This window comes from Molossus molossus, unplaced genomic scaffold (assembly GCF_014108415.1).
Source record: "Molossus molossus isolate mMolMol1 unplaced genomic scaffold, mMolMol1.p scaffold_m16_p_8, whole genome shotgun sequence".
Classification (NCBI taxonomy): domain Eukaryota; kingdom Metazoa; phylum Chordata; class Mammalia; order Chiroptera; family Molossidae; genus Molossus; species Molossus molossus.
The window spans coordinates 14,253,097-14,276,870 of record NW_023425402.1 but is presented as its reverse complement, the minus strand read 5'-3'; the positions used below and the strand labels follow the sequence as shown (position 1 = coordinate 14,276,870).

The 23,774-nt window shown below is 49.0% G+C and overlaps 1 protein-coding gene across 1 annotated transcript in view; it reads right to left on the bottom strand.

The window, feature by feature from the left end:
- The window catches only part of CUL9 (cullin 9), a 40,604-nt gene extending 17,266 nt beyond the window's left edge, over window positions 1–23,338 (bottom strand). The window contains exons 1-26 of the mRNA XM_036248566.1: window positions 23,295–23,338; window positions 20,956–21,559; window positions 20,269–20,423; window positions 19,431–19,943; window positions 18,784–18,919; window positions 18,433–18,626; window positions 17,761–18,160; window positions 17,159–17,351; window positions 13,239–13,446; window positions 11,238–11,434; window positions 10,666–10,883; window positions 9,592–9,841; window positions 9,400–9,505; window positions 8,270–8,494; window positions 7,885–7,975; window positions 7,578–7,749; window positions 5,843–5,948; window positions 5,477–5,572; window positions 5,045–5,220; window positions 4,643–4,776; window positions 4,088–4,267; window positions 3,798–3,907; window positions 3,305–3,487; window positions 3,004–3,164; window positions 2,493–2,721; window positions 2,231–2,411 (exon numbers count right to left, since the gene is read on the bottom strand). Of these exons, the coding sequence (XP_036104459.1) occupies window positions 2,231–2,411; window positions 2,493–2,721; window positions 3,004–3,164; window positions 3,305–3,487; window positions 3,798–3,907; window positions 4,088–4,267; window positions 4,643–4,776; window positions 5,045–5,220; window positions 5,477–5,572; window positions 5,843–5,948; window positions 7,578–7,749; window positions 7,885–7,975; window positions 8,270–8,494; window positions 9,400–9,505; window positions 9,592–9,841; window positions 10,666–10,883; window positions 11,238–11,434; window positions 13,239–13,446; window positions 17,159–17,351; window positions 17,761–18,160; window positions 18,433–18,626; window positions 18,784–18,919; window positions 19,431–19,943; window positions 20,269–20,423; window positions 20,956–21,550 (5,209 nt within the window). The 5' untranslated portion in view covers window positions 21,551–21,559; window positions 23,295–23,338. The remainder of the gene's footprint in view (window positions 1–2,230; window positions 2,412–2,492; window positions 2,722–3,003; window positions 3,165–3,304; window positions 3,488–3,797; window positions 3,908–4,087; window positions 4,268–4,642; window positions 4,777–5,044; window positions 5,221–5,476; window positions 5,573–5,842; window positions 5,949–7,577; window positions 7,750–7,884; window positions 7,976–8,269; window positions 8,495–9,399; window positions 9,506–9,591; window positions 9,842–10,665; window positions 10,884–11,237; window positions 11,435–13,238; window positions 13,447–17,158; window positions 17,352–17,760; window positions 18,161–18,432; window positions 18,627–18,783; window positions 18,920–19,430; window positions 19,944–20,268; window positions 20,424–20,955; window positions 21,560–23,294) is intronic.
- Window positions 23,339–23,774: the final 436 nt, after the last annotated feature.

Sequence of the window (23,774 nt, the reverse complement as noted above, 5' to 3'; positions counted from 1 at the left end):
GAACAGGCAGAACAGAAACATTCTCGTAGATACAGAGAACATTTTGTTGGTTGCCAGATGGGAGGGGGGTTGGGGGAATGGGTGAAAAAGGTGAAGGGATTAAGAAGAACAAATTGGTTGCTAGAATGATAAACCTCAAAGAGAAGGGGGTTGGGGGGTGGGAAGAAATAAACCAAAGAACTTACATGCATAACCAATGGACACAGACAACAGTGTGGGAAAAGGCAGGAGGGGGGCAGAAGTGGAGAGGAGGGGGTCAATAGGGGAAAAATGAGGAACATCTCTAATACATTCAACAAAGATTTAAAAATAATTTTTAAAAAATTCACTATCATAATGGTAGATTAGAGTACACTTCTCTCAGTAATAGATCAAGTAGACAAAAATAAGTAAGGTTACAGAAAATTTAATTTTATTTATTTATTTATTTATTTATTTTTAATCCTCACCCGAGGACATTTTTCCATTTTTTGTTCAGGTAGAGTGGGAGGGAGAGAGAGGAACAGAGAGAGAGAGAGAAACATCGATGTGAAAGGAACACATCGAGTGGCTGCCACCCGCACGACCGACCAGGGCCGGGGACAAACTGCAACCAAGGTACGCGCCCTTAGCGGGAACCAAACCCGGGTCTCTCAGGACCGCAGGCCAATGCACTAACCGCTGAGCCAAACTGGCCAGGGCGAGGTTACAGAAAATTTAAACAATACAAGTAGCAAGGTCAAGTTAGTGAAAGATGTATAATCTTGTATCCAGCAGCTAAAAAACACACTTCTTTTTTTTTTTTTTTATCCTCACCTGAAGACATTTTTCCATTTTTTGTTCAGATAGAGTGGGAGGGAGAGAAAGGAAGAGAGAGAGAGAGAGAGAGAGAGAGAGAGAGAGAGAGAGAGAGAGAGAGAAACATCAATGTGAAAGAGACATATTGAGTGGCTGTCACCCACATGACCATCAAGGGCCAAGGACAAACCGCAACCAAGGTACATGCCCTTAGTGGGAACCGAACCCGGGTCTCTCTGGACTGCAGGCCGACGCTCTAACCACTGAGCCAAACTGGCCAGGGCCACACACTCTTCTTAATCACACATGGAACACTTATAAAATTTGACTATCTACTTGGCCATAAAGTAAGTCTCAATAAATGGCAAAGAGTCCATCTCACAGAAACCATGTTCTTTGGCCACAATGGAATGAACGTTAAAATCTAAAACCAAAAGAATACTAAACAAACAAAACAAAGAAAATCTGCTTGGGAATTTTTATACCAACTCATAGAAAACTAATAAGTCAAAGAAGAAATAAGAATGAAAATTAGAAAATTCTCTCAACTAAACAATAAGAATACTACATAATAAAAACTCATTCAACATCCCAAATGTCCATCAGCAGCAGAAAGGGTAAATACATTCCTCCAGTGGAACAGGGCTCAGCAGTACAAAAGAACAAAGCAATGATACAACTGACAACCTGGATCACTCCCACAGACATTAAGTTGAGTGAAGGATATCAGATTACAGCAGAATATATACTCTCTGATTCCCTTTATAAGATGTTCAAATACAGGCAAAAACCTATGGTGACAAAGGCAAGAATAACAGTTTTTCTTAGAAGATACTGACTAGAAAGGAGACATAAAGGAGGATGTTTTTCTGCGTGCTGGAAGTGTTCTGCATCTTGATGTAGGGGTGGTTAAGAGAATACATATGGATATAAAATTCATTAAGTCATAATTAAGATGTGTGCACTTTACTGAATATTAATTATACCTTAATAAAAAATATACCAAAAACAAATCTTACAGAATGCAGCTAAAGCAATATTGAGAGGAAAATAGCCTTAACTACTTTTATTTAAAAAGAAGTCTGAAAAGACTAAGCATGCAACCTGACGTTAGGAAAAAACAATAGAACCAATTCATACAAAGTTGAAGGAAAGGATGAGAAATTAATGAAAATCTAACCCAAACTTCTTCACCCTTCTCTAGGAGACTGCTGTCCCTAGAGATTGTTTCTTCATATCTATGTATTCTTTTTTTTTTTTTTTGTACATGCCCCTAGTGGGAACCGAACCCAGAACTCAGAACTCTCTGATCCGTAGGTGGATACTCCAACCGCTGAGCCAAACCGGCCAGGGCGATATCTATGTATTCTTGTCCAAAGGTCCTCCTCTCCTCTTCCTCTCTTGCCACCCCGAATCTCACCCCAATCTCCATTGCCTGTCCCTATCTCCTCACTCTGGCTGTAGAAATTGGAGAATCGGTCAAGGGCATCACAGAATTCTGTGGGAAGGCACTTTCTGGGATGGTACAGGTAGCAGAGTGGGGAGACCGGCCAGCAGCGTGGTGACAGGACCAGTATAGACACTGTTGGACTTGGATCTTCGATAAATAGTTCTTTCTCAGCCTCCTCTTCCTCCTGAGAGATAGAAGGATTTCAAGGGCTCTTGGGCTCCCTTCTTTGGACTCCTATTCTCCCGCTCTTTTCCCTTGCTCTTACCTCCTCTTCTTCCAGGCCCTGTTCTTCCTCATCCTCCTGCTCCAAGAGCAGCTTGTCAAGCCGCTGGAGCTGGAAGAGGTGAAACTGGCGCTGCAGCTGCTCAGAGGAGCTCAGGCTCTGCAGCATCTGCTGGGGGAGGCGGTTGGGGAAGCACGAACCGATCTGCTCCAGCACAGCCCCCTCCAGCCAGCTGGAGCCCAGGCTCAGGAGACGGTCCGCCATGTAGTGCCTGCAGCACACACAATCCAGGCCTGGCCTCAGTGTGAGCACTTGGCATGGCATGGCCTTCCCGTCCAGACGTAGTTCCCGCTGTTACAGCCAATCTGGGTCACAGCCCTCCCTCACCTCTTCCTTCCCACTCCCCACCCCCTTCCCATGAATGCCATGGCCATCTCTGGATCTGAATCTCTTCTCCCCACTGCGTCCTCCCTCGTCTTCCCTCTAAGACTCAAATTTTCACCCTCTCTAAACTCTATGCCTCCCATCCCCTGCTCTGCAGACCTTCACTCACTGGTAGAAGTGCTCAAAAGTAGTGGCCAGCTCCAGGCCGGAAAGGACCATGATGGGCTCCAGGTGCCGTTGAAGTTGCCCCAGCAGATCTGCTCCAGGGGCTCCACCAACCAGGCGGCCCTGGATCTGCTGGTCAATGTGCCTGGCAAACTGCTCACTCATCTGGGGCAACGGAAAGGGCACAGGTGAACCGTGAAGAGGGAGTGGAGGAGAGTGGGGAGTGAAAGGAAATGAAAGGGCAGAGAGAGCTGAGCCTCAGCACGAGCTTACTGCCCTGCTGCCTGCAGGCTGCTGGTACTCACATGAGCGGTGGTGAGGAAGGACTGCTGCAGCAAGGCGCCCGAGAAGCCACTGTGCAGAGCCAATGTGAAGGCTGCCCGAGGCCCAAAGAGCTCTGAGCCTGCTCTCTGCAAGTGCTCATAGAGTGCACAGTAACGAGGCACGAAGTCTGGGGCCCTCCAGGCTGCAGCCAGGAACCTGCTGACCTAAGGAGAAAGAGCGAGAAATGTAAAAGAAGCTGGCTGGTGTGGCTCAGTGGATTGAACGTCGTCCCATGCACCAAGAGGTCATGGGTTCGATTCCCAGTCAGGGCACGTGCCCAAGTTATCGGCTTGATCCCCAGTAGGGAGCGTGCAGGAGGCAGCCAATCAATATTTCTCTCTCCTACTCCCTTCCTTTCTATCTAAAAATCAATAAAAGACGTATTTTAAAAGAAAATATGAAAAAGGAAAGACCCAGTATGTAGCCAGCCGAGCAGACCACCCCCTACCCCGAACTCAGCTTCCTTCTGCCCACCTGCTCCTGCACCACGTTCAGCCAGCACTGCGTTATATTCCTCAGGCTACTTCTTGGAAGAACTGGTGAAGGCCCAGGGCTCCGATCCCGTCCCTTACTGTTCTTACTGACTGTGGAGACAGAGGGCAAAGCAGTTTCATCTCAGCCCCTGGGTGAGTCCTGGGGTCTTGGGTACTGACCCCTGGAAATGCCCATAGCAAAACCACAAGGAAGAGTAAAATTCAGGAGGAAAGGGGCCAGATAATACCACTGCCCAGATTCTTAGCTCCACCACCACGGCTGGGACTTACAGGGTTGAGTGGACGGCTCAGTAGAAAGCCCAGGAGGAGGCTCCACATGCACCAGCAAGTGACAAAGGCGACGAACTCGAGAGCCAAAGGATGCTGCTCGACTCAGGGGGTTCCGAGAGCTCTCCCTCTGCTCTAAGTACTGACCCAGCAGCCATCCCAGGGAGCTCACACCTTCTGCATCTAAAAGAAGACATGTCAGGAACAGGTCTCCAAGGGAACTAGGGGAACACATGGCCCAGGAGGAGGAGAGAGAAGGAGCAATTGTACGTAAAGGTTTGGGAGGCAGCATGGCCCTAGCCACCACCACCTCCCCCATCCCCAAGGTTTGCTTAAGCTGAAGTCTGGGGATATGGTAACAGGCTGTGGGTGGGGCGGAAGGAAGATTCAAATACCAGAGTCTCAGAGAGCAGTCTCTGGAGGAAGGAAAGAAACACTAAAGTGACAGGCCTCCAGGGATAAAGACAGGAACCTACAGAACTAAGAGCATTATCCCAGGTGGTCCCTGGGAATAGCGACAAGGAGCTGGTTAGTGGGGCCATGGGTCAGGATGGTTACCAGGGGAGGTGATGTTCTGCACCAGGGGGCTGACCAGGGCCTCCCAGCAGGTCTTGCCCAGCGCTTGGGCAGCCTCGTCATCAGGGAGAAAGCGATCAGCAAAATTCTGCTCATGGCGCAAAACCTTGTTCAGTCTGGGGATAAATAGTGTGTGGTCAAGGGTTAAAGGCACAGATTCCCTTGAGGCCTCCACACCAGTGCAGTCAACTCTTAATCACCCCAGGCTTAGTCCCTCCCCCAGTTCTTCCCCAGCAGCACACACTTCTCCCCTGTGCTCCTGTGCCCACATTCCCGCTGCTTTGCCTTTCAGACCCCCATGGGAGCGCACCTCCTTCACAGGGTCCCGCTCCCTTAACCACCTCCCTCCTGCCTTCAACCCGGCCCGCCTCCTGCCCCACCCACCTGGGACAGAGCTGGAGGAGGCGCCTGCGGTCCTCTGCTATGTCCCGGCTCCAGGCTTGGGCCCGAATTGTGTAGAAGAGACACGTACGGCGACACAGCTGCTCTCGAAACAGTGGCCAGAAAGTGGGCTTGGGGCCCAGGACCTCCACACCTCGAACCCGGGTGTCAATGCCGCCCTGTAACATGCACAGACTTATCTGTCACCTGAGCCACCCAGCCACCAAGCACTACCAAAGCCTGGCCTCACACCCTAAGTTACCCAGAGCTACTCAAGACAGTCCTACTACTCTGGGACTTGGCAGGTTCCTGGGCCATCCCCAAGCTGACCAAGGAGGAGTCTTGGCCTGGCCCCCAAATCTTGGGGAACCCAGTCACTATGGAGACCCTGTGCTACCTCCTGATCCCTAGGGCCCCGCCCCTGCCCTGCCGGACCTGCTGGCAGCGCTTTATGCGGATCTGGATGATGGGCCAGAAGCGGTTCAAGTTCTCCAGGAGGATCACTCGGCTGGCTGAGGGCATCACATTCACCTGGCAGGGCAGAGGAGAAGAGGGAGAGCTGTCACCTCCAAAGGTGGGGCCGGAAGGACTGCTGACAGCAACCAAGTTTGTGATGGTGTGTGCCCGTCACTGCTCCTGCACTGAGCCCACGATCTACACGGCTCCACATCCCCAATGCCACCCACCGCTTACAAGGAGGAAGGGACATGGGCGTTCCCCAGGGGTTGGGTCCTTCTGAGAAGGCCCTGGGACAAACAGAAGGATGCACAGTAAGGTGAAGGGGATCAGGAGGGTCCCCACCGTGTTGAGCTCAGTGCTGATGCAGCTGGTGCTGTCGCCCCCATATACCACCACCCTGGCCGGCATGTAACTGGAGTCCTCACTGGCCACCAGCAGAGTCAGCTGCCTGGGAGAGGAGAAAGGAATCAGTCAGAAACAGGACCCTGATCTTCATTCAAAATGACTTCAACCCACCACTTCCTCTTCAGACTCCTGTCCCTCTGTTTAAGCATCAGTCTTCCCTAGACCCTCTGCTCTTGCCTTTATCTTCCCCAAGTGACTTCATTTAAACTCATTCTTTCAACTGAAAATCAATACCCTAATGGCTCCAAATTCACATGTCTACCCTAGACTCCTCTCCTGAGGTTTCATGCTGTGTGGCCCAGAGACATTTCCATGCCATGCTCCACAGGCACCTCAAAGTCAAAATGCCCGAATGGAATCATCATCTGTCCACAGAATCCTGCTCCTCTTCCTACTTCTCTCCCCTAGGAAAGAAAACTGCCATCCACCCAGGACAAGCACTGGAACACTGTCCCTGCAACGTCTCCCTCTCCTGGCTTCCCTCACCAGGTCAACGGCAAGTCCTGTAGACCCCACCTCCTAAGATCTCCCAGTCCATCACCTCCTGGCTATTCCCGTTCCCTCTGCCTAACTGAAGACAGTCATCATTCATCAACTGGACCACTGCATAAACCTTTCAACTTGTTTCCTGGCCTCCAACCCAACTCCCACAATGCCACAGTGAGTTTTTCTAAATTAAAAAATCTAAATTTAAAAATCTAGTTTTGTCTCTTCCCTTCTTGAAGTTCTTCAGTGGCTCCCCCGCGTTTCAGAATAAAGCTCATACCTCTTATGCACAGAACTCTCTGTGACCTGGCTCAGCCTCCTTTTCTGGCTTCATCTCCTGCTGCTTCATTACACATGCCCTCCATTCCAACCCAGTACATTTACTTCCAGCTCCCCAAATACACCACTGTGCTTCTTACTGCCATTCCGCTCATGTGCTGCTCCTCTGCCTGGAATATCCAGTCCTCTCTATCTTGCTATTTCCGACTTTAAAACAGCTCAGTGTACTCCTCCTTCTCTAAGCCTTCTCTGACCTCTCAGTTGGCCTCATGATCCAGTGCATGTCAACCATGCTTTTCCTGACTCTATGCTCTAACTGATTTTCCAGCCTGGTTCCCCAACCACATGTGCCCTGATGTCAAGTCCCATATCTTATCGTCCTTGCATCTCCAGACCATTGCTCAGTGCCTGGCACCGAATATACGTTAAACAAATGCCCACAGCCCTGGCCAGTTTGGCTCAGCGGTTAGAGTGTCGGCCTGCAGTCCAGAGAGACCTGGGTTCGGTTTCCGCTAAGGGCATGTACCTCGGTTGCGGTTTGTCCCCGGCCCAGGTTGGGTTGTGCAGGTGGCAACCACTTGATGTGTCCCTTTCACATCCATGTTTCTCTCTCTCTCTTTCCCTCCCACTCTATCTGAACAAAAAATGGAAAAATGTCCTCGGGTGAAGATAAACAAACAAACAAAAACAAATGCCCACAGAAAGACTAAGTGCGTTGTTGAACTCCTTCAACACCAAGCACAGGGAGTATTTGTACCAGCTGGGAAGCATGTCACCAGGCTCAGGGGGTGAGGGGATGTCTACAGCTAGCACAGGTCTATATGTCCATCTAAACACTACATGAAATGGGTTTGAGTGTGTCCCTTGGGGATTACAGATGGGGTTGTGTATGTGGGTGTGTGCACACCTAACAAGTACACCGCGGTGCATGTGCACGGTGATGTAGTGGGAGCCAGTGCTGCCGTTGGACTCCCAGTAGGTCTTGGGGTTGCGGTCCGTCAGCTTGTTGGCCCTGTGCGGGTTGGAGGACACCTCCACCTTCTCCCAGCACTTGTCCTCCTTCACTTCCACACTGGAGCCTGGAGCAGTGGGAAGGGGTGACAGTCACAGCCTGGTTAGTTGAGAGAAAAGTGGAAAGAGACTGGAGAGCAGGAAGAGAAGAGGACAACAGATGCTGGAGCGGGAATCAGGAGAAAGCAGATGGGGGCACGAACCCTGACACAGATATCTGAGGAACACGTCAAAGAAGGGGATGTTGATAGGCTGGTGGGTTCGTCTGTGGTCTTCGATCTGGCCCAGCACCATCTGCAGCCGGAACATGAGAGAGAAGGGGAAGGGGAAGAGGGGAAAACACAGAAAAACAAACAAAATAAAAGACATATATGGAGAAAGAGTCAAGGGGCAATGGAACACTCAACTCACTCCTCCCCAAATTTTGGAAGAACAGGAGCATGTGGGGTAAAGATCTAGAAACAAATACCCCAGATTTGCTACTACTCATGTCAAACAGGGTTACCAAATGGAGACACACACTAAATCCCCCCCGCCCCCCGCTCTGGCTTACATCGCCCCTGGCTCTGTATCCACGAGCCTCCTTACCTGAATGCAACCAGCCAGGATGCTAGAGGTGAGGCTACTACAGAGCTGGGCGTGCTTTTCACAGTCTGTCACCAGGTCCCGTAGCTCGCAGGCCAGAAGCAGAGCCGAGTGCTTGTCCAGGACTTTGGAGAGGGCTTCTTTGGCTCCCAGGCAGCAGAGCACCACTGCATAGTCCTTGTGCACCGAGGCCAGGCGATGAAGGAAGCGGAGCAGCTCCTGCACAGTCTGAGCCCGGAGCCACAGAGTAATGCGTGGGAAATAAGGGCAGGCCCCGTAAGGGCTGAAGGCTGAGGGGTGGGCTTAGTAAAGGGAAGGCGGTGGCTGATATTTTGGAGAAACTCAGAAGCCCGGGGAAAGGAAAATACCAAAGACAGGAACAGAATGCTGGGGTGCTGGGACTCCACACTGAGTTGGCAGGAGCTAGGCACAGCTTCCCAGGCTTCTTCCTGCCAGGGCCAAGCTATCTCAAGAGCCAACCTCAGTGCCTGAGCCTCAACCCATGAAGGGTGGAGAGCAAGGAACATTTGGATTGCTAAATATGGGCTTCTCCTTAACCCAGAATCTAAAATCCAGGTGCAGCCCTGACCGGTTTGACTCAGTGGTTGGAGTATTGGCCTGTGAACCAGAGAGTCTTGGGTTCGATTCTGGTCAAGGGCACAAACCTTGGTTGCGATTCAGTCCCCAGCCCTGGTCAGGGTCGCGTGGGAGGCAACCAGTCGATGTGCCTCTCTCACATCGATGTTTCCCTCTCTCTCTCCCTCCCTCCCTCCCACTCTATCTGAGGATAAATGGAAAAATATCCTTGGATGAGGATTAAAAAAATAATAATAAAATAAATAAAATCCAGGTGCAGCCAAAAGGCTTATATAGGCACAACTCATTTTACTACATTTAGCTTTATGGGGCTTTACAGATGTTGCATTTTTTAAAGGCCCTACACCAGCAAAAAGATTACAACTCGCTCAACTGTGATACTCGCTTCACTGCAGTGATCTAGTGCTGAACCCACAATATCTGGGACGTGCGCCTGTACTTCAAAGGCCCAGTTCTGGAGACTCTTAGACGACATTAGCCTCCTTCACACCCACTCCTCCCAGTGTCCAGACCCACCCTTGCCAGGGCTCTGGTACCTCAGAGTCACTACTGGGGCCACTCAGGCAGTTGAGGCAGGGCTCCAAGACCTCATGCCAGGGGAGGACCATTGTCTCAGAGTAATCCAGCAACCGGGTCATGACCCTGGTGAGGGGATGGGAACAAGTGAAGTGCCTACAGTCTGCCAGCTCCCCTCGCCCTCAGTGTGGATGCCCGAACAGGCCCCTCACCTCAGCGCCGTCAGCAGCAGAGTTTTGTTGGGTCCGGGGGCATCCAGAGTCCGCAGCAACAGGAGAAAGGGCTGGCTCTCCTTCTGGAGACGCTGGAGCAGGGGCCTCACGGCACCCCTGGGGCCGCCCTCACGGCACAGCACCTGCTCCAAGTCCAGGAGGAGTTCTGCAGATGGGCCCCCAACCAGGGACCGGATCAGCAGCTCAGGGGACCTATCCTGGCCCTGGGTACCGCGCGTCTCCAGTGTTGCTGCCCAGACACAGGGGAAGAAGAAAATACGTATAAAGAGGATAAATACAGATGGGTCAAACTGAGAAATGGGCAGTTCCTGAAAATCACCCCCTGCACCCATTCTCCTCCCATTCAGAGAATGCCTAGTTTTTACAAAACTATAGAGGATTTTCTTTTCTGGCCCCAAATATATATCTATATATACATCTGAAAACAATGTCTAGTATGGCAAACACTGTCACATTTATGCATTTTTAATCTCCTATGGTCATACAATTATATTTTATTATTAAATGTGAACTATGCTGTTACACACGCCAGTAAATGTCAGCTGTTAAAATCACACCCCTGCACTACCAGCCTGGGGACTTTAGCTATACAAACTAAAAGACACATACTACTCATTTCAATTTCCCCCCATACTTCTGGGTTTTCACTTGTTTATTAAATGCAAAGGGTTTCCTCCCCATGATATCAACATTTCATGTTTCTAGTCATCAACTTTCTGTACTGTAAATTACAACTCCACTCAAGAAGGCCTCTCCTATAAGTTACTTCAACCCACCTTTTGGCATCCAATAAGACTGGACCAAACCCAGACCATACACAGATGGCAATCCTCACGTTTAAAGCCATTAAGAGAAGGCAATTTCTTTGCACCTATTCTAGAGTCTCCCTCTCATCTTGGTGAGGAAGTTCTAAGACCTAACTTGAGCACCAACACCTTCATTCATTTCCTGAAGGTTCAGTGTGTCCTTCCAGTAAGGTATAAGGATGTAAACAGCAGCCACAGGCTAGCAATGTCTGACTCCTCAGCAGAACCACCCCCTTCACAATGGTACCTGTGTGCTCAGGACTGCCCGGCGGCTCTGAGTAGCGATTGAGAAGCATCATGAGGATGGTGCGTGTGGTGGGCATGGGTTCTGTACCCACTGCTATCCCTGAGTGCCTAAATAAGGTGTCTCTCAGCTCTTGGGTTATAATCTGGTCTCCCAGAGTGTGGTGGTTGCACAAAAGCAGGCTGAGCAGGATCAGACCATTTCTCACTGCAGAGGAACATCTGGGAGGAGGGAGGTGACGGGGAAGAAATTGACAGAGAGTGAATACAATGGAAACAGGAAGTAAGTACACAAGGAGAAGCCCTGCAGCTGGGGAGAAATGGGCTCCAGGGGTCCTTAACCTCAGGGCACTCCTCCCAATCCCAGGAAGGAAGGTCAGGGTGTCTCTGCTGTCTGGGAGTCACCCTATCCCCAACCACTTGGCCTCTCTTTCAACCACCATCAGAGAGGGCCCCGAAAGTTTTGCCCAGAGGTAACAACATAAAGGGAATTTCTATGGAGCATGAGACTTGGGCAGAGGAGCAATGGCAACTGGGTCTTAGCAGGAGTTTGAATTTGGAGGGTGATGTCCTGACCCCTCAGTGTTCAGCATCAAGATCACAGCTGCAGGGACAGTAAGGAGCAGGCTCTCAGAGCCTGGGCGGGTGGCTGAGTCAATGCTGGCGAAGATCTCTCTGGTCATCTGCACATCAAACAGTGGATGAATAGAATCTCCACCAGTAACAAAAGTGGGGATCTCCGGGGAACTAGCAACAGCCAGCATCTTCAGTGCCTGCAAGGGGGATGTGGAAGCAGAGTTAGGAGTGGGCAGAACCACCATGCAGAGAAAGGGGACAGCCAGGCCATCATTCTAGACCTCAAGCTTTGGGGAAGCTGAGCTGTTTGCAAACAGGTCAAGAAATAGACGGAAATGGAAAATGTAGTGACAAGACATTAAATGCCAAAAAAAAAAAGGAAAAAAATCTTAAGGCTCAGTGGTGGTAATATCAGCTCACAGTTTCTCTCTACCAGCACCAAGGCTAACTGATTGGGATGGCTGCCCCCTCCCATAGTTTCCCCTCAGGATGGGGCCTTTTCACAGCATCTAGTTGTCTGCAAAAGCTTTCTTTGAAATTGTCTTCCTTCTTGCTTGACCACTCCTTTTGCAAAACCTCGCTTCTCTTGACTTCCATAACTTCACGTCCTCCTGGTTATTGTCCCTCTCTGCCTGATCCTTAAATATGGAAGTCCTGTCCCCCTCTCTTCTCACTCTGCACTCCCTCCCTAGGCCACCTTGGCCACTCCCATAGCTTCAGGTACCACTTACATGCCAACACTCCCAAACCTATGTCCCCTGGCTTCCACAGCCAGTATCCCGCCCTCCTCAGCGCTACTTGGGCTGTCTCACTGACAGACTGATTGAAATCACAGGAAGAAATATTTGTAACGTGCCAACTTGTTTGCTGGTACTATAGAAAAAAATACTTAAGATGAACACTATACCATTTGAGTGGAGAATGTCTCTCCTGGTCAAAGAGTTGACTCTTAAGAAGAAACCCTCTGGGAACTAGAAATAATTCTCAGGATAATCCCCCTTCTGAGATCTGGACCCCTGAAACAAATGCCGCCTCATAATGAGACTTTCTCCCTTTGGCTATCCCACTCTCCCCCAATTAGCTGAATTCTGTAGACCTTTAGTTATAAATAAAATGATGCAATTTTGTTACAGGGCAAGAGTTTGAATGCTGTATTTTGGTCTTGCAATTTGAAAGGGTCAAGGAACTCCATAAGCAGACATGGCCTGGACTATGAATTTTTAGCTGCTCATAGGAGCAGCAGCATCTAACAGGTCATGTAGGAAAGAACCTCCCAGCCTCTCCCTAAGACAACCGGCGCTAAGAGGACATGTGCTCCTGTGCACACTGCTGCATTTACACTGCTGGAAAACACTCTCAGGACTGAGGCCTACCTGTCCCCCCAAGGGCCCTCAGGCTATATACAGCACACGTTGCCCACATCTGCCAGCCAGCACTTATGTCTGGATAAGTCAGGAAGCCAATTCTGTTAAGCTCTCCTGGACGAGGGTCTCCCTCCCCCATTCTCTGACCCCAGGGTGACAAGACAATGGCAATGTTGGCTTTGTTTTACACACACATCTGGAAGGGGGTTATTTTCTATGAAAGAGTACCACTCAGATTAAAGGGTAAAAAAATCTACCCTGTCATATCTAGAAAATTAGTCTTTAACAGCCACCTAATTGTAACTAAAAGGGCATGGGAAATTCAACATACCTAAAAACTCAACTCCTGGCCTTCTACCCATACCTCTTCCTCCTCTAACATTCTCCCACCTAGTAAATGGCCATCTCATCCACCCTGCTGCTCAATTTTAAACCTGGAGTCATTCTGAAAGACATCTTTCTCCCTCTCTCCAAACATCACTCAATCTGTCCAGCTGGAAGTCTCATATCCATCTGCATCTTTCGGTCCCAAAGTCTCCTCCTTGGTCTAAATCACCAGAGCACCTCCCAAGGTTAGCAGCCCCCCAACCTGCCCACTTTGCCCATCGTTCACTCCCGCCAGGCCCAGTCCACTCACCGCCAGCCCTGCCTGCTGCACCAACACAGATGTCTTGTGTTCTTGCATGCAAACCAGCACAGCGTAGATGCCACCCTCCCTGGCAAAGAGTGGGAGCCACTCCTGCATGGTCATGAGCAGGTAGAGGAGGCGCAGGGCCAGCACCACCACCATCTTCTCTCCCACCTGGTTGGTCAGCAGCTCCACCAGTGTCTTCACTAGCTTCTCTCTGGAGGAGAGAAATCGAAGTTTCCCACCTCAAGGGTCCTGCCTGGTTCCCCACCTGACTGTATACACCAAGTTCCAGATCACCCCTCACCTCCTTCCAACCTGCTCTTCTTGCCTCAGTCTCACTCCTGATCCCCTCTCCTCTGCAGCCTCACTGCCTCTGGCTCCTCACTTCCGGAAGGACTCAGAAGAACAAAATGGTTGCAAACTCTGGCTCATCCTTTCAATTAAGTCTATAAATTCAATGTCACTCTAATCAAAATGCCTAAATGGTTTTTTAAAAAATATGACAAGCAGATTCAAGCCCAGGAAGAGAAAACATGCAAGAACAGTCAAAAAAGTTTGAAAAGGTGCCCTGGCTGGTGTGGCTCAGTTGGTTGGGTGTCATCCCAAGCACCAAAAGGTCACCAGTTTGATTTCTGGTCAGAACACATGCCTGGGTTGGGAGTTTGATCCTGTATGGGGCGTGCGGGAGGCAACTAATCGATGTTTCTCTCACATAGATATTTCTCTCCCTCTCTCTCTAAAATCAATAAAAAACATATTTTAAAATATTTGAAAAGAAATAATGGTGCACTTGCCTACTAGTTATCAAAATATAAACTTGTAGCCCTGGCCGGTTTGGCTCAGCGGTTAGAGCGTCGGCCTGCGGTCCTGAGAGACCCAGGTTCGGTTCCCGCTAAGGGCGCGTGCCTCGGTTGCAGTTTGTCCCCGGCCCTGGTTGGTCGTGCGGGTGGCAGCCACTCGATGTGTCCCTTTCACGTCGATGTTTCTCTCTCTCTCTCTCTGTTCCTCTATCTCCCTCCCGCTCTACCTGAACAAAAAAAAAAATGGAAAAATGTCCTCGGGTGAGGATTAAAAAAAAAAAAAAATATAAACTTGTAATAATTGCCCGGGCCAGTTTGGCTCAGCAGTGAGAGTGTCAGCCCACGGACTGAAGGGTCTCGGGTTCAATTCCTGGTCAAGGGCATGTACCTAGGTTACAGGTTTTATCCCCAGCCCTGGTCAAGGTCGTGTAGGAGGCAACCAATCGATGTGTATGTGTCTCTCTCTCCCTTCCACACTATCTAAAAATCAATGAAAAAATATCCTTGGGTGAGGATTAAAAATAATAATAAAAATGAAAACTACAGAGACTGTCTTTCTTTAAAAAAAAAAAATTATAATAACTAAAAATTAAATAATACAGGGTAGCCAAACAGATCAATAGAGGAGAAGAGAGACAAGGGCAGCAGCTCAGCCGCAAAGGATAGGAAGGACCATGCAAAACGTGACGTGAAGACACCTGGCTATCCATCCGAAAAAAATAAAGCTAGAACTCTACTTCATTTGAAAATAAGTTGCAAACATTTTTTTTTTTTTTTTATCCTCATCCGAGGACATTTTTCCATTTTTTGTACAGACAGAGTGGGAGGGAGAGAGAGGAAGAGAGAGAGAGAGAGGGAAACATCGATGTGAAAGGGATACATCGAGTGGCTGCCACCCGCACGACCAACCAGGGCCGGGGACAAACTGCAACCGAGGTACGTGCCCTTAGTGGGAACCGAACCCGGGTCTCTCCGGACCACAGGTGGACGCTTTAACCGCTGAGCCAAACCGGCCAGGGCAAATTGCAAACATTTTTTAATAAATGTAAAAAAACAAAATAATCGATACTTTTAGAAACTATAGGGAAATATTTTTGTAATCCTGGAATACCATACCCTCTTAAGTAGGACACAAAATCTAGAAGCCATAAAAAAGTTGAAAAACAGCCCTGGCCAGTGTGGCTTAGTTGGTTGGGCATCATCCCAGGCACTGAAAGGCTGCCAGTTCGATACCCCATCAGGGTACATGCCAGGGTTGTGGTCTCAATCCCCAGTAGAGGCATGAAGGGAGCAGCAGATCGGATTGATGTCTCTCTCTGACATCAATGTTTCTCTCTCTCCTCCTCCTCCCTCCCTCTCTTCCACTCTCTAAAAAAAAGAAAAAAAAAAAAATCAATGGAGAAAAATATCCTCGGGTGAGGATTAACAACAACAACAAAAAGCTGAAAAACATGGCAACATTAAAATCTAAAACTTGAGCACAATGAAAGGCACTATCGACCAAATTAAGAGATAAGCAACATGAGTCAGAGAGAGGGTCCAGTGCAAATGGTGACTAGAAGGGAAGGAGGAAGTACCTCCACAGTCCCTAGATCACAGTGAGCGCCACAAGAGGAAAAACACAACAGACTGACATCTTTCTCCAGAGGGACAGAGCTGCGCACTGAGGAGGCGCCTGTGAACTATGGAGTAAAGGAACAAAAAGGAGAAATTCTGGGAAAGAAGGCAAATAAAAGTACTGGGAAATTTGGTTTTAATCTGTCTTTTTTCATGTGCTTTATGATGACTTCAATGTGAGTCAAATATGCTTTAAATATATATCCCCTTCATGGTTTCTTACAAACAAGTTAATATACATAGGTACTACGTATGAATAGATATAGAAATATAAGTATGTTTACGAAAATGTTAACAGTGACTATGTCTGTATAACGGGTTTTCAGATGATTTTTACCTTCATAATTTTCTAATTTTTTTACAGTGAGCATGAATCATTTTATATTTAGAAAATAGTTAATATAATTTTGGAAAAAGAAGGCAAGCAAGATATTTGAAACATCAATAACAAATTAATATACAGAATGCCCATAAGCCAATAAGAAAAAGACAAAGACCCAGTAAGAAAGACAAAGACCCAGTAAGAAAGACCCAGTAAGAAAGTGTGCAAAGGGTAAAAACAGAATATTTCTAGAAGAAACACAACAAATTTATGCAAATATGTCCAACCTCACTAGACCTAAGAAATTAAAACAAGGAGATATCAATCACTTTAAATTTTGCCAATCTGGTAAGTTTTTAAAAAATGCTAATATCTGGTGTTGGCAGAAGGAAACAGATCCATTAGAACACTGTATTTGAACTTGGACATGATCATATTGCAGAATACTGTGCAGAATGAAAATAATGAGGCAGCTCTATGCGGACGGACATGGAGTGCTCTCTTAGACATACTGGGTGTGGGGGAAAGTTGCAGAAACATGTAGAGTGTGACTACATACATTAAAACACAAACTCGGAAAATGTTCTATATCCAAACACGCTAACAAGTGTAAACCTAGGGAAGGTCTAAAAGATGCACACCAGAATGACAGTGGTGAAAAGAAACTAGAGCTTTTCATGCTATGTTTTATGGTCTTCAGATCTTTTAAAATGACAATAATTAAGTAGTAAAAAAAACTTTAAAAATAAAAAGAAAGAAGGGAGGGAAGAAAAAAGAAGGGAAAAGAAAAGAAAAAACACTCAAGTTCTAGAGCCAAAGGACCTAAGTTTGAATCCTAACTCTGCTTTCTGTCAAACTACCGGCAAGTTAATTAAATTCTCTAAGCCTCGGTCTCCTCACTCATACAATGGAATAATAGGAGTGAATCTTTCTTAGGTGATAGGAGAACTTAATGAGAGAATGCAAGTAAAATTTTAAGCACAGAGCCTAGCAGAGAATAAATGCTCCAACAGTATTAGCCATGATAATATTTCACCCTCCTGCTCTGCTGCTCCTCAGACTGACCCTTCTTTCATCCCTAGCCTTTCTGATTCTTGATCTCATAGCTCCTTCCCACCCTACTACTCCCCACCCTCCACCTCACCCCCAGCTTAAACCAAAACCGCTTCCCTCTCCACCATTCCAACCTCAAGGATCTGTCAGGACGGACCAGAGGGTGGTCCCGCTCCGTGACCTCCTCCACAGCCTGAGAGAGGGCATAGAGCCCTGAGAGCTGCAGGTTTGTGTCCAAGCTGGATATCTGCACAGTAGCCACAACAGCCGCCACCTGCTGATCCAGAGAGCTGCGTGGACCTGGACCCCGCAAGGCTCTAGCCATTTCTGAAATCGATGAGGGAAAGGCAGTGGCTTAAAAAAAGTGGCACCTCCAAATTGGAAGTCCTTAAGTCAGGCCTAGTTATCCTATTGACCTTTCAATATACTCATTACCATAGCTTACATTCAGAACTTATCCAATTCTATGAAAAGTATTTAATACTCAAACAACAAAGACGAAGATACTTTGAAGGATGGACCCTCCTTTTCCAGGGATACTGAAGAAAAGGAGCTATGACTGATTAGATATAATCAAGGCCAAAGGAAGGAAGATGGATATATGTTTCCAAAGCATTTCCTGAGCGAATGTGACCTTACTCCACAGCTTTCCCTCTACCCTGACTACCCATTTTTCTGGGGACTATCCAGGACTTTTTCCAACTTCTTTGCCCTCCCCTCCCAGCATCTAACTCACCACTGGCTGCCTCCTTTATTTCGGGGGGCAGAGCCATCCCCTCAGTCACCAGAAGCTGGTTAAACAGCTGTGAATCACTCTGTGCCATGGGAGGCTCAGTTTTTCCCTTGGCAGGTTCTGCCTCTGCTTTATGGGGCTCAGTCTTTGCTTTGGGGGACTCAGTCTCTTCCTCTGAGAACCTGGCCTCCGACCTGGACTCCTCTTCTGGATCTGGGGTACAGGAGTGACTTCGTGAAGAGATGCTTAGTTCATCAGGTCGCAGCCCGTACTTGGTGTAGATTTGGGAGTTGAGCAGGTCACTGAGGGTGCTTCCCTCGAACCGATTACTGAGAACCTGCAGCACATCCTCAGCCACTGCTCTGGGCACGGAGATTTCACCTAGGGCCTTTTCATCCAGGGTCTGTTAACAGAAAGGGGTATGCATTTCAGGAACAAGCAGACACAAAGGTCCTGGGGACAGTAAATGGAAGGGTGGCCACCTCTCGCCATTTCCTGCACACCCTCCACATACCATACCCTCACAGCATTTTGTTTCCTCCCCCAGAAAGACCCCTCATACTCTCCAACCTATAGTACCAGCCTCTTCCTAAGCACTCCTGTATCTAGAATTCCCTTGGGCAATCCCACCTCTAACCCCTCTACAAAACCCTAGGTGTCTCAGGCCCATAATACCTCATCCAGGTTCTCCCGAAGATTCTGAAAAATCGGCTGCTGCTCACATGTGTCCAACTTCTTGATGAAGAAGAGCAGCTCCCACCACTCAGCCTGGGTCAGGTATCCCAATTTCTCATTCTTCTGAGGCTCAGGCTGGAGATATGGCAAAGAGTAGAGCCCATCCACAGGTTTCCAGTCCCAGCAGGGAAGTGCTAAAAATACAGGCACAGGGGTCTCAGCATCCACCAGAAATAGAGTGGATTTCTGGATTTCTGAATTTCTGGGGCAGCTCCTGGTCAGGAGTGGCTTCATCCAAGCCACTCATCCTCTGCGCAGAGAAATACTGTCAATGTCCCCTCCAAGGCTCACCTGTGCCCAATATAGTGGCCCCTGCCCCCTTCTCCACAGCTGCTGAATCTGTATCCTCAGCAGCTTCTTCAGGGTCCATGATCTCTAGCATGTGCCAGTGCACCCAGTAGGTGTGACCCGTTGACTGCCAGAAGACCTGGTATGGAGGAAGACAAAGGGAAGAAGAATACAGAGTTCACCATCTGAGCCCTGGGTTGTGCAGGCTTGAGAGGACATGCTGGGCCAAGAGCTGGGGCATACAGCCCTCGGATGCACACCTGGCTAGGCTCGGGTAACCTCCATACAGAAAAAGGCTCCCTTCTCCTGCTAGGGGAGGCCCTGCCTCTCATCTCTTCCTAACCCTGATGGCTTCTGCTTCTTACTCCTCCTAGCCAACTCCACCAGTAGGGGGCAGCAGTGTCTGGATATATCAGGGCATGAATCTCATTGACTTCACAGCCCACCTACTCCTGTCAGATTTTCTCAGCTCCCCCAAATGCCCCCCTTCAACTACTGATTGCCCTTTAACCAGTCTAGTTCTCTTGAGAGTTTTCTCCTTGGGCAGCCTGTCAGAGTCCCCTGCATGGAAGTCCCAGCTATGTGCCATCCAAAAAGATGTCCAACAGTGTCCCACTACCACAGTGAACCACCGCCACGCGCTGGCTCACCTGCACAGGGGGCACGCCGTTATTGCTCTGCCGGAACTCGCCCTCGTCCCCGGCACTGACCTCCTCATAGTCATCCAGCATCCGCACTCGCATCCCGGGCTGCAGTGTCTGCTCCACATACTCACCATAGCCACTACGGCTAGAGAATTCATGACGCTGGCGGAAGGCCCGCTCTCGCTTTCTGGGGGTGGTAACAACGGTGTGGAGTAAACGGCCGGGGCCTGAAATGCAGGGCTGAAAGATGGACCGGGATGGCCGGGGAGGCGACATGCTCTTTTCGCTGAGGTTCTGGGCCCAGCCCATGCTCCGCACCAACTCTGAGATGAGGTGTCCCACAGCCATACTGAACTCCAGCTCCCGCTGCCCCCGGCTTTTCTCCCAGGCGAACTCCTCCCTTGGGGACAGGGAGCCTTGGTCTCCAGCCCCTGGCTCTGGACTGTTATTCAGCTGATCCAGCAAGGAAGTGACACATAGGTAGCGTTTCACCAGGGAGAAGAGCAGCTTTCCTGGGATCTGTAGGACACAGTCTGTGGTGTAGGTTCATCTCCCAGCTTCAGCCCTTCTTTCCCCTCTATATCATTCTCCACAGAAAAATGTAAAGGCCTCATCCACATACCTGCAGTTGTCAAACTGTGATTTATATAAGAAACGCACAAGAAGTGTCTTAAAACACACATTCCTGGGTACTAATCTCAGAAGTTCTGAGTGGGGAGGGGGGCATAAACCTTCATTTGAACAATCTCCCCAGGTGGCTCTGGTGCTGATGCAGTCCTGAACCACACCTCAGAAATAAAGCCCAAAGCCTAGACCAGCATTTGTCCCACAGCCACCAGAGTACCTGAGGCAGATGAATGCCCTCAAAGGCCATGCAGTGCTCCTCAGAGGATGTGGTCTCTGCAAACAGCTCCAGCAAAGTATAGCGGCTGTCAAAATCCATGTGCTCCTCGATGCCATCTTGCTGGCTCAGTGACAGAAGGACGTGAGCCCGACTCCCTGTAATCCACACCCAATCCATATCTTCTCCTCAATCCCCGATACTTTCCCTCTGCCTTTCCTAGATTCTCCATCCCCTACCCGAGGCTTTCACTTCTTTGTAACTGAGACTCACAGTAAGATATACATTTTACATGGTAACCTGATATGAATGTTTACATATATAACTGGAACATATATTTCATGCCACAAAATGTACCTTTTGTAGTGCCACATGCTAATATTTTACATTTTTAAAAAAACATTGGTTATAACTCATCAAACTGGTTTTACAACCAACTAATGAGTCTCAACCCACAGTTTAAAAATATAAACCTACCCTATTCTCTTCTCTGTCACTACACTAAGAATAGACAAATAAACCAGGTCCTATCATTTTATCCTATATAAATTAATAAGTAGTCTATTAATCTATTTTTTCCTTTGCATTGAATTGGTATTACAGAGTTAGGAAATCCTTCCTCCTTCTGTTCTTAATCCTTATGGCCCCATTCTCTCCAGTGCTTGTCTTCCTCCCCTGACTGTCTCTTACCAGCATCGTGGGCTGCCAGAGCCTGCAGCAACTTGCCCGCACTCCGACGGATCTGAGGCTCAGGGTTGCACAACATGTGCATGAGCAGGTCCAGGGCTCCTGTCTCCCTGAAGACCCCAGTGAGGGGCCCGATGTTGGCGTAGGCACTGAGCACGTGAATGGTGTGGAGCACAGAAGCTGTGAGGCTCGAGGTCCCACCTTCTTCCAGCTGCCTTGCAGCCCTCCGTACTAGCACCCGTACATCGGCCTCCATCTCTCCCATTGCCACATCATCCAGGCCTCCTGGATCTCGGGGAAAGCTTCCTGAACCCCCAGCTGGTTTGCACTGAGGTCCCTTAGATAGTGCCCACTCACCTAACAGCATAGGGCAGTTGGCGTAGACCTCGGGGGCTGACAGCCACATGAGGATGTGCTCTGCCTTGCCCTCTTCTACACCCACTCTACCCACTTCCCCACACTTCAGGACACTCCATCGGATCAGGTATTCAGGACGCCCATCGTGCCCAAGACGCTGTCGAATAAGTTCTTCGGGATATGCCTGCAGCCAGGGCCCCAAGGGCACCATGAGGTTCCCAGTGCGTCGTTCCCCCACCATCCTGACCTCCTGGGACACACAAGCAGAAAGATAAAGGCAATATGGAAAAGGGAACAGACTACATGGAGGGGGTGGAATCTTGAAACACAGATAGGGTGGGTGGTGATTGGTAAGTTACATGATGGAATTTAGAGACCAAGTCGAAAGGCCAAGAATATGATGAAATAAATAACTTGGACATACTTTGGGATTTATAAGGGAAGGGGAAAGGAGTGAAATCAGCTAAGGATGAAACGAAGAGGTTTAAGATATGGAAGAGGTTATGAGAGAGATGAGAATAGGCAAGGTAACAAAAAGAGTGGACAGTTAAGCAGGGCAGTCTGAGCAGAATAGCAGAGTGTCTGAGGGATACAAATCAGGAGAATGACATGAATGAGCAGGAAGGACAGCAGCATGGGAAACAGTGGGGCTAGAACAAGTGAGGAAAGTCAGAGTGGGGGAGGGGAAAGTCAGGGGGTATAAATGACAGGGTAAAGCTGGAATGTGGACATAAAGGAGTAGCCATGGCAGGTACAGAAAATAGAGATGAAAGGAGGTTGGGCTGTGGACCCCCACATCCAGATGGCTGGATTGGAAAAGCATATGGGTACTGTGAAAGAAGGAGGGGTCTAGAGAACCAGACAAAATAATGGGAGGAAAAGACCGGACCCTGTCCTCCACTTACTCTATATGTATGGTGAGAGTCTAAATCCGGTAGATATAGATGGAGGTGGTAATCATGCAACTGAGGCTAGGGAATGAGGTCAGGAGATGGTGGAGGTATTAGATTGCAATATAATATAGTGCAGATTTCAGATAAATGTGTCTCAGAATTCTGGTTCGTTGATTATATGCACAGTTTTGAACAAGTTACTTTACCTCGGTTTCCTCCTCTGCAAAATGTTAATAATATTCATACCCAACTCATGAAGTAAAAACTAAAGATCACCTATGTAAAGCACCTAGAACAGCCTCTAGCACATAGTGAGTGCTCAATAAAGATGATCTAATATTATTATTCTCAGATGGATAAGGAAGGGGTAATCCTCAGATAAATGGAATGTTATTAAGCCAGAGATTATACCGGGAGCAGGGTGATGGCTATGCTAGTGATCAGGAAACGACAGGTGTAACACAAAGCAGTGTGGGGGCAGCGGGGAATGGTGAGAATAAGAATGTAAGGTAAACCCAGATGAAGAAATGGTGATCAGACAGGGGTCATGTTGGGGTACAGGGATAGAAAATTAGAGTAGAAAAAAGGTGTGAAGAGGAGGGGAAATACAGGTTGTGGACCTCCATGGAAGCAGGGGTGTAGTTACCAGGGGGCACATGCTCTTAGCAGGAACCGAACCCAGATCTCATTGGACCGCAGTGATATGCTGATGAACAACTGATGAGCAGGGTGGAGATGTAGAACAATTGGATAGGCCTAAATTTGGGGGGCTGGGGTAACTATAAAGAGCAATAAACTGTGATGTAAAGGTGAGGTCTGGACGCGGGGATGAGACAGCAGGTAGGTGCAGGTAGCAAGGTCAGGCCCAAGCTTGCAGCCCAGGAGGGGCGGTGCAGGAGGCCAAAACGGAGGTGGGAACAGGTTTGGGGCTCGGGGAAGGGGTTGGGGGGAGGACTAGGTCCGAGGAGGCTGACAGGACCCGGTGAACCTCAGGGAGCAAGATCTGTCTCCCGTTGTCAGCCCCACAGAAAGTGGGTAGGGACCGGAGAGGGTCAGGGCAAGGATCGGATCCACGCAGAACTCTCCTCTCACCTCCCACCGCCCGGTTCGGCCCTCGCTGGAACCCCGCGGCCGGTCCCGCCGTCCTGGCCCCGCCTCCTCAGCAGCTCCCTTCCGGGTCACACAGCGAGAGCACGCCCCGCCAGGCCTCTACGGGTCCCAGCGCGGCGAACCGCGCGCAAGTGGAGCATGCGCAGTACCCACGATCCGCCGGGGGAGGGAGGCGACGCGCGGCAGGCGGAGCCCGCGATCGCGGTCACGTTGTTCCACGTCTTTGCAGCAGTAGGCAGCCCTTTCCCTCCGCAATCAATTTGGAAGACTGCCCCTCCCCTTCTCTAGGTATTCATGCCCCTGAAACCTGGTAACCCACACTCCTACCCTAGGGCTGTCCTTTGAGATTTCACTAGGTCACGTGGACATGAGTTTCCCAAACCCTTCAGCAATGCTTTGGATTAGTTGAGTCACTTTCTATAAATTAAAATTGCTTATCTCTGTGTTGACCTAAGAACCTAG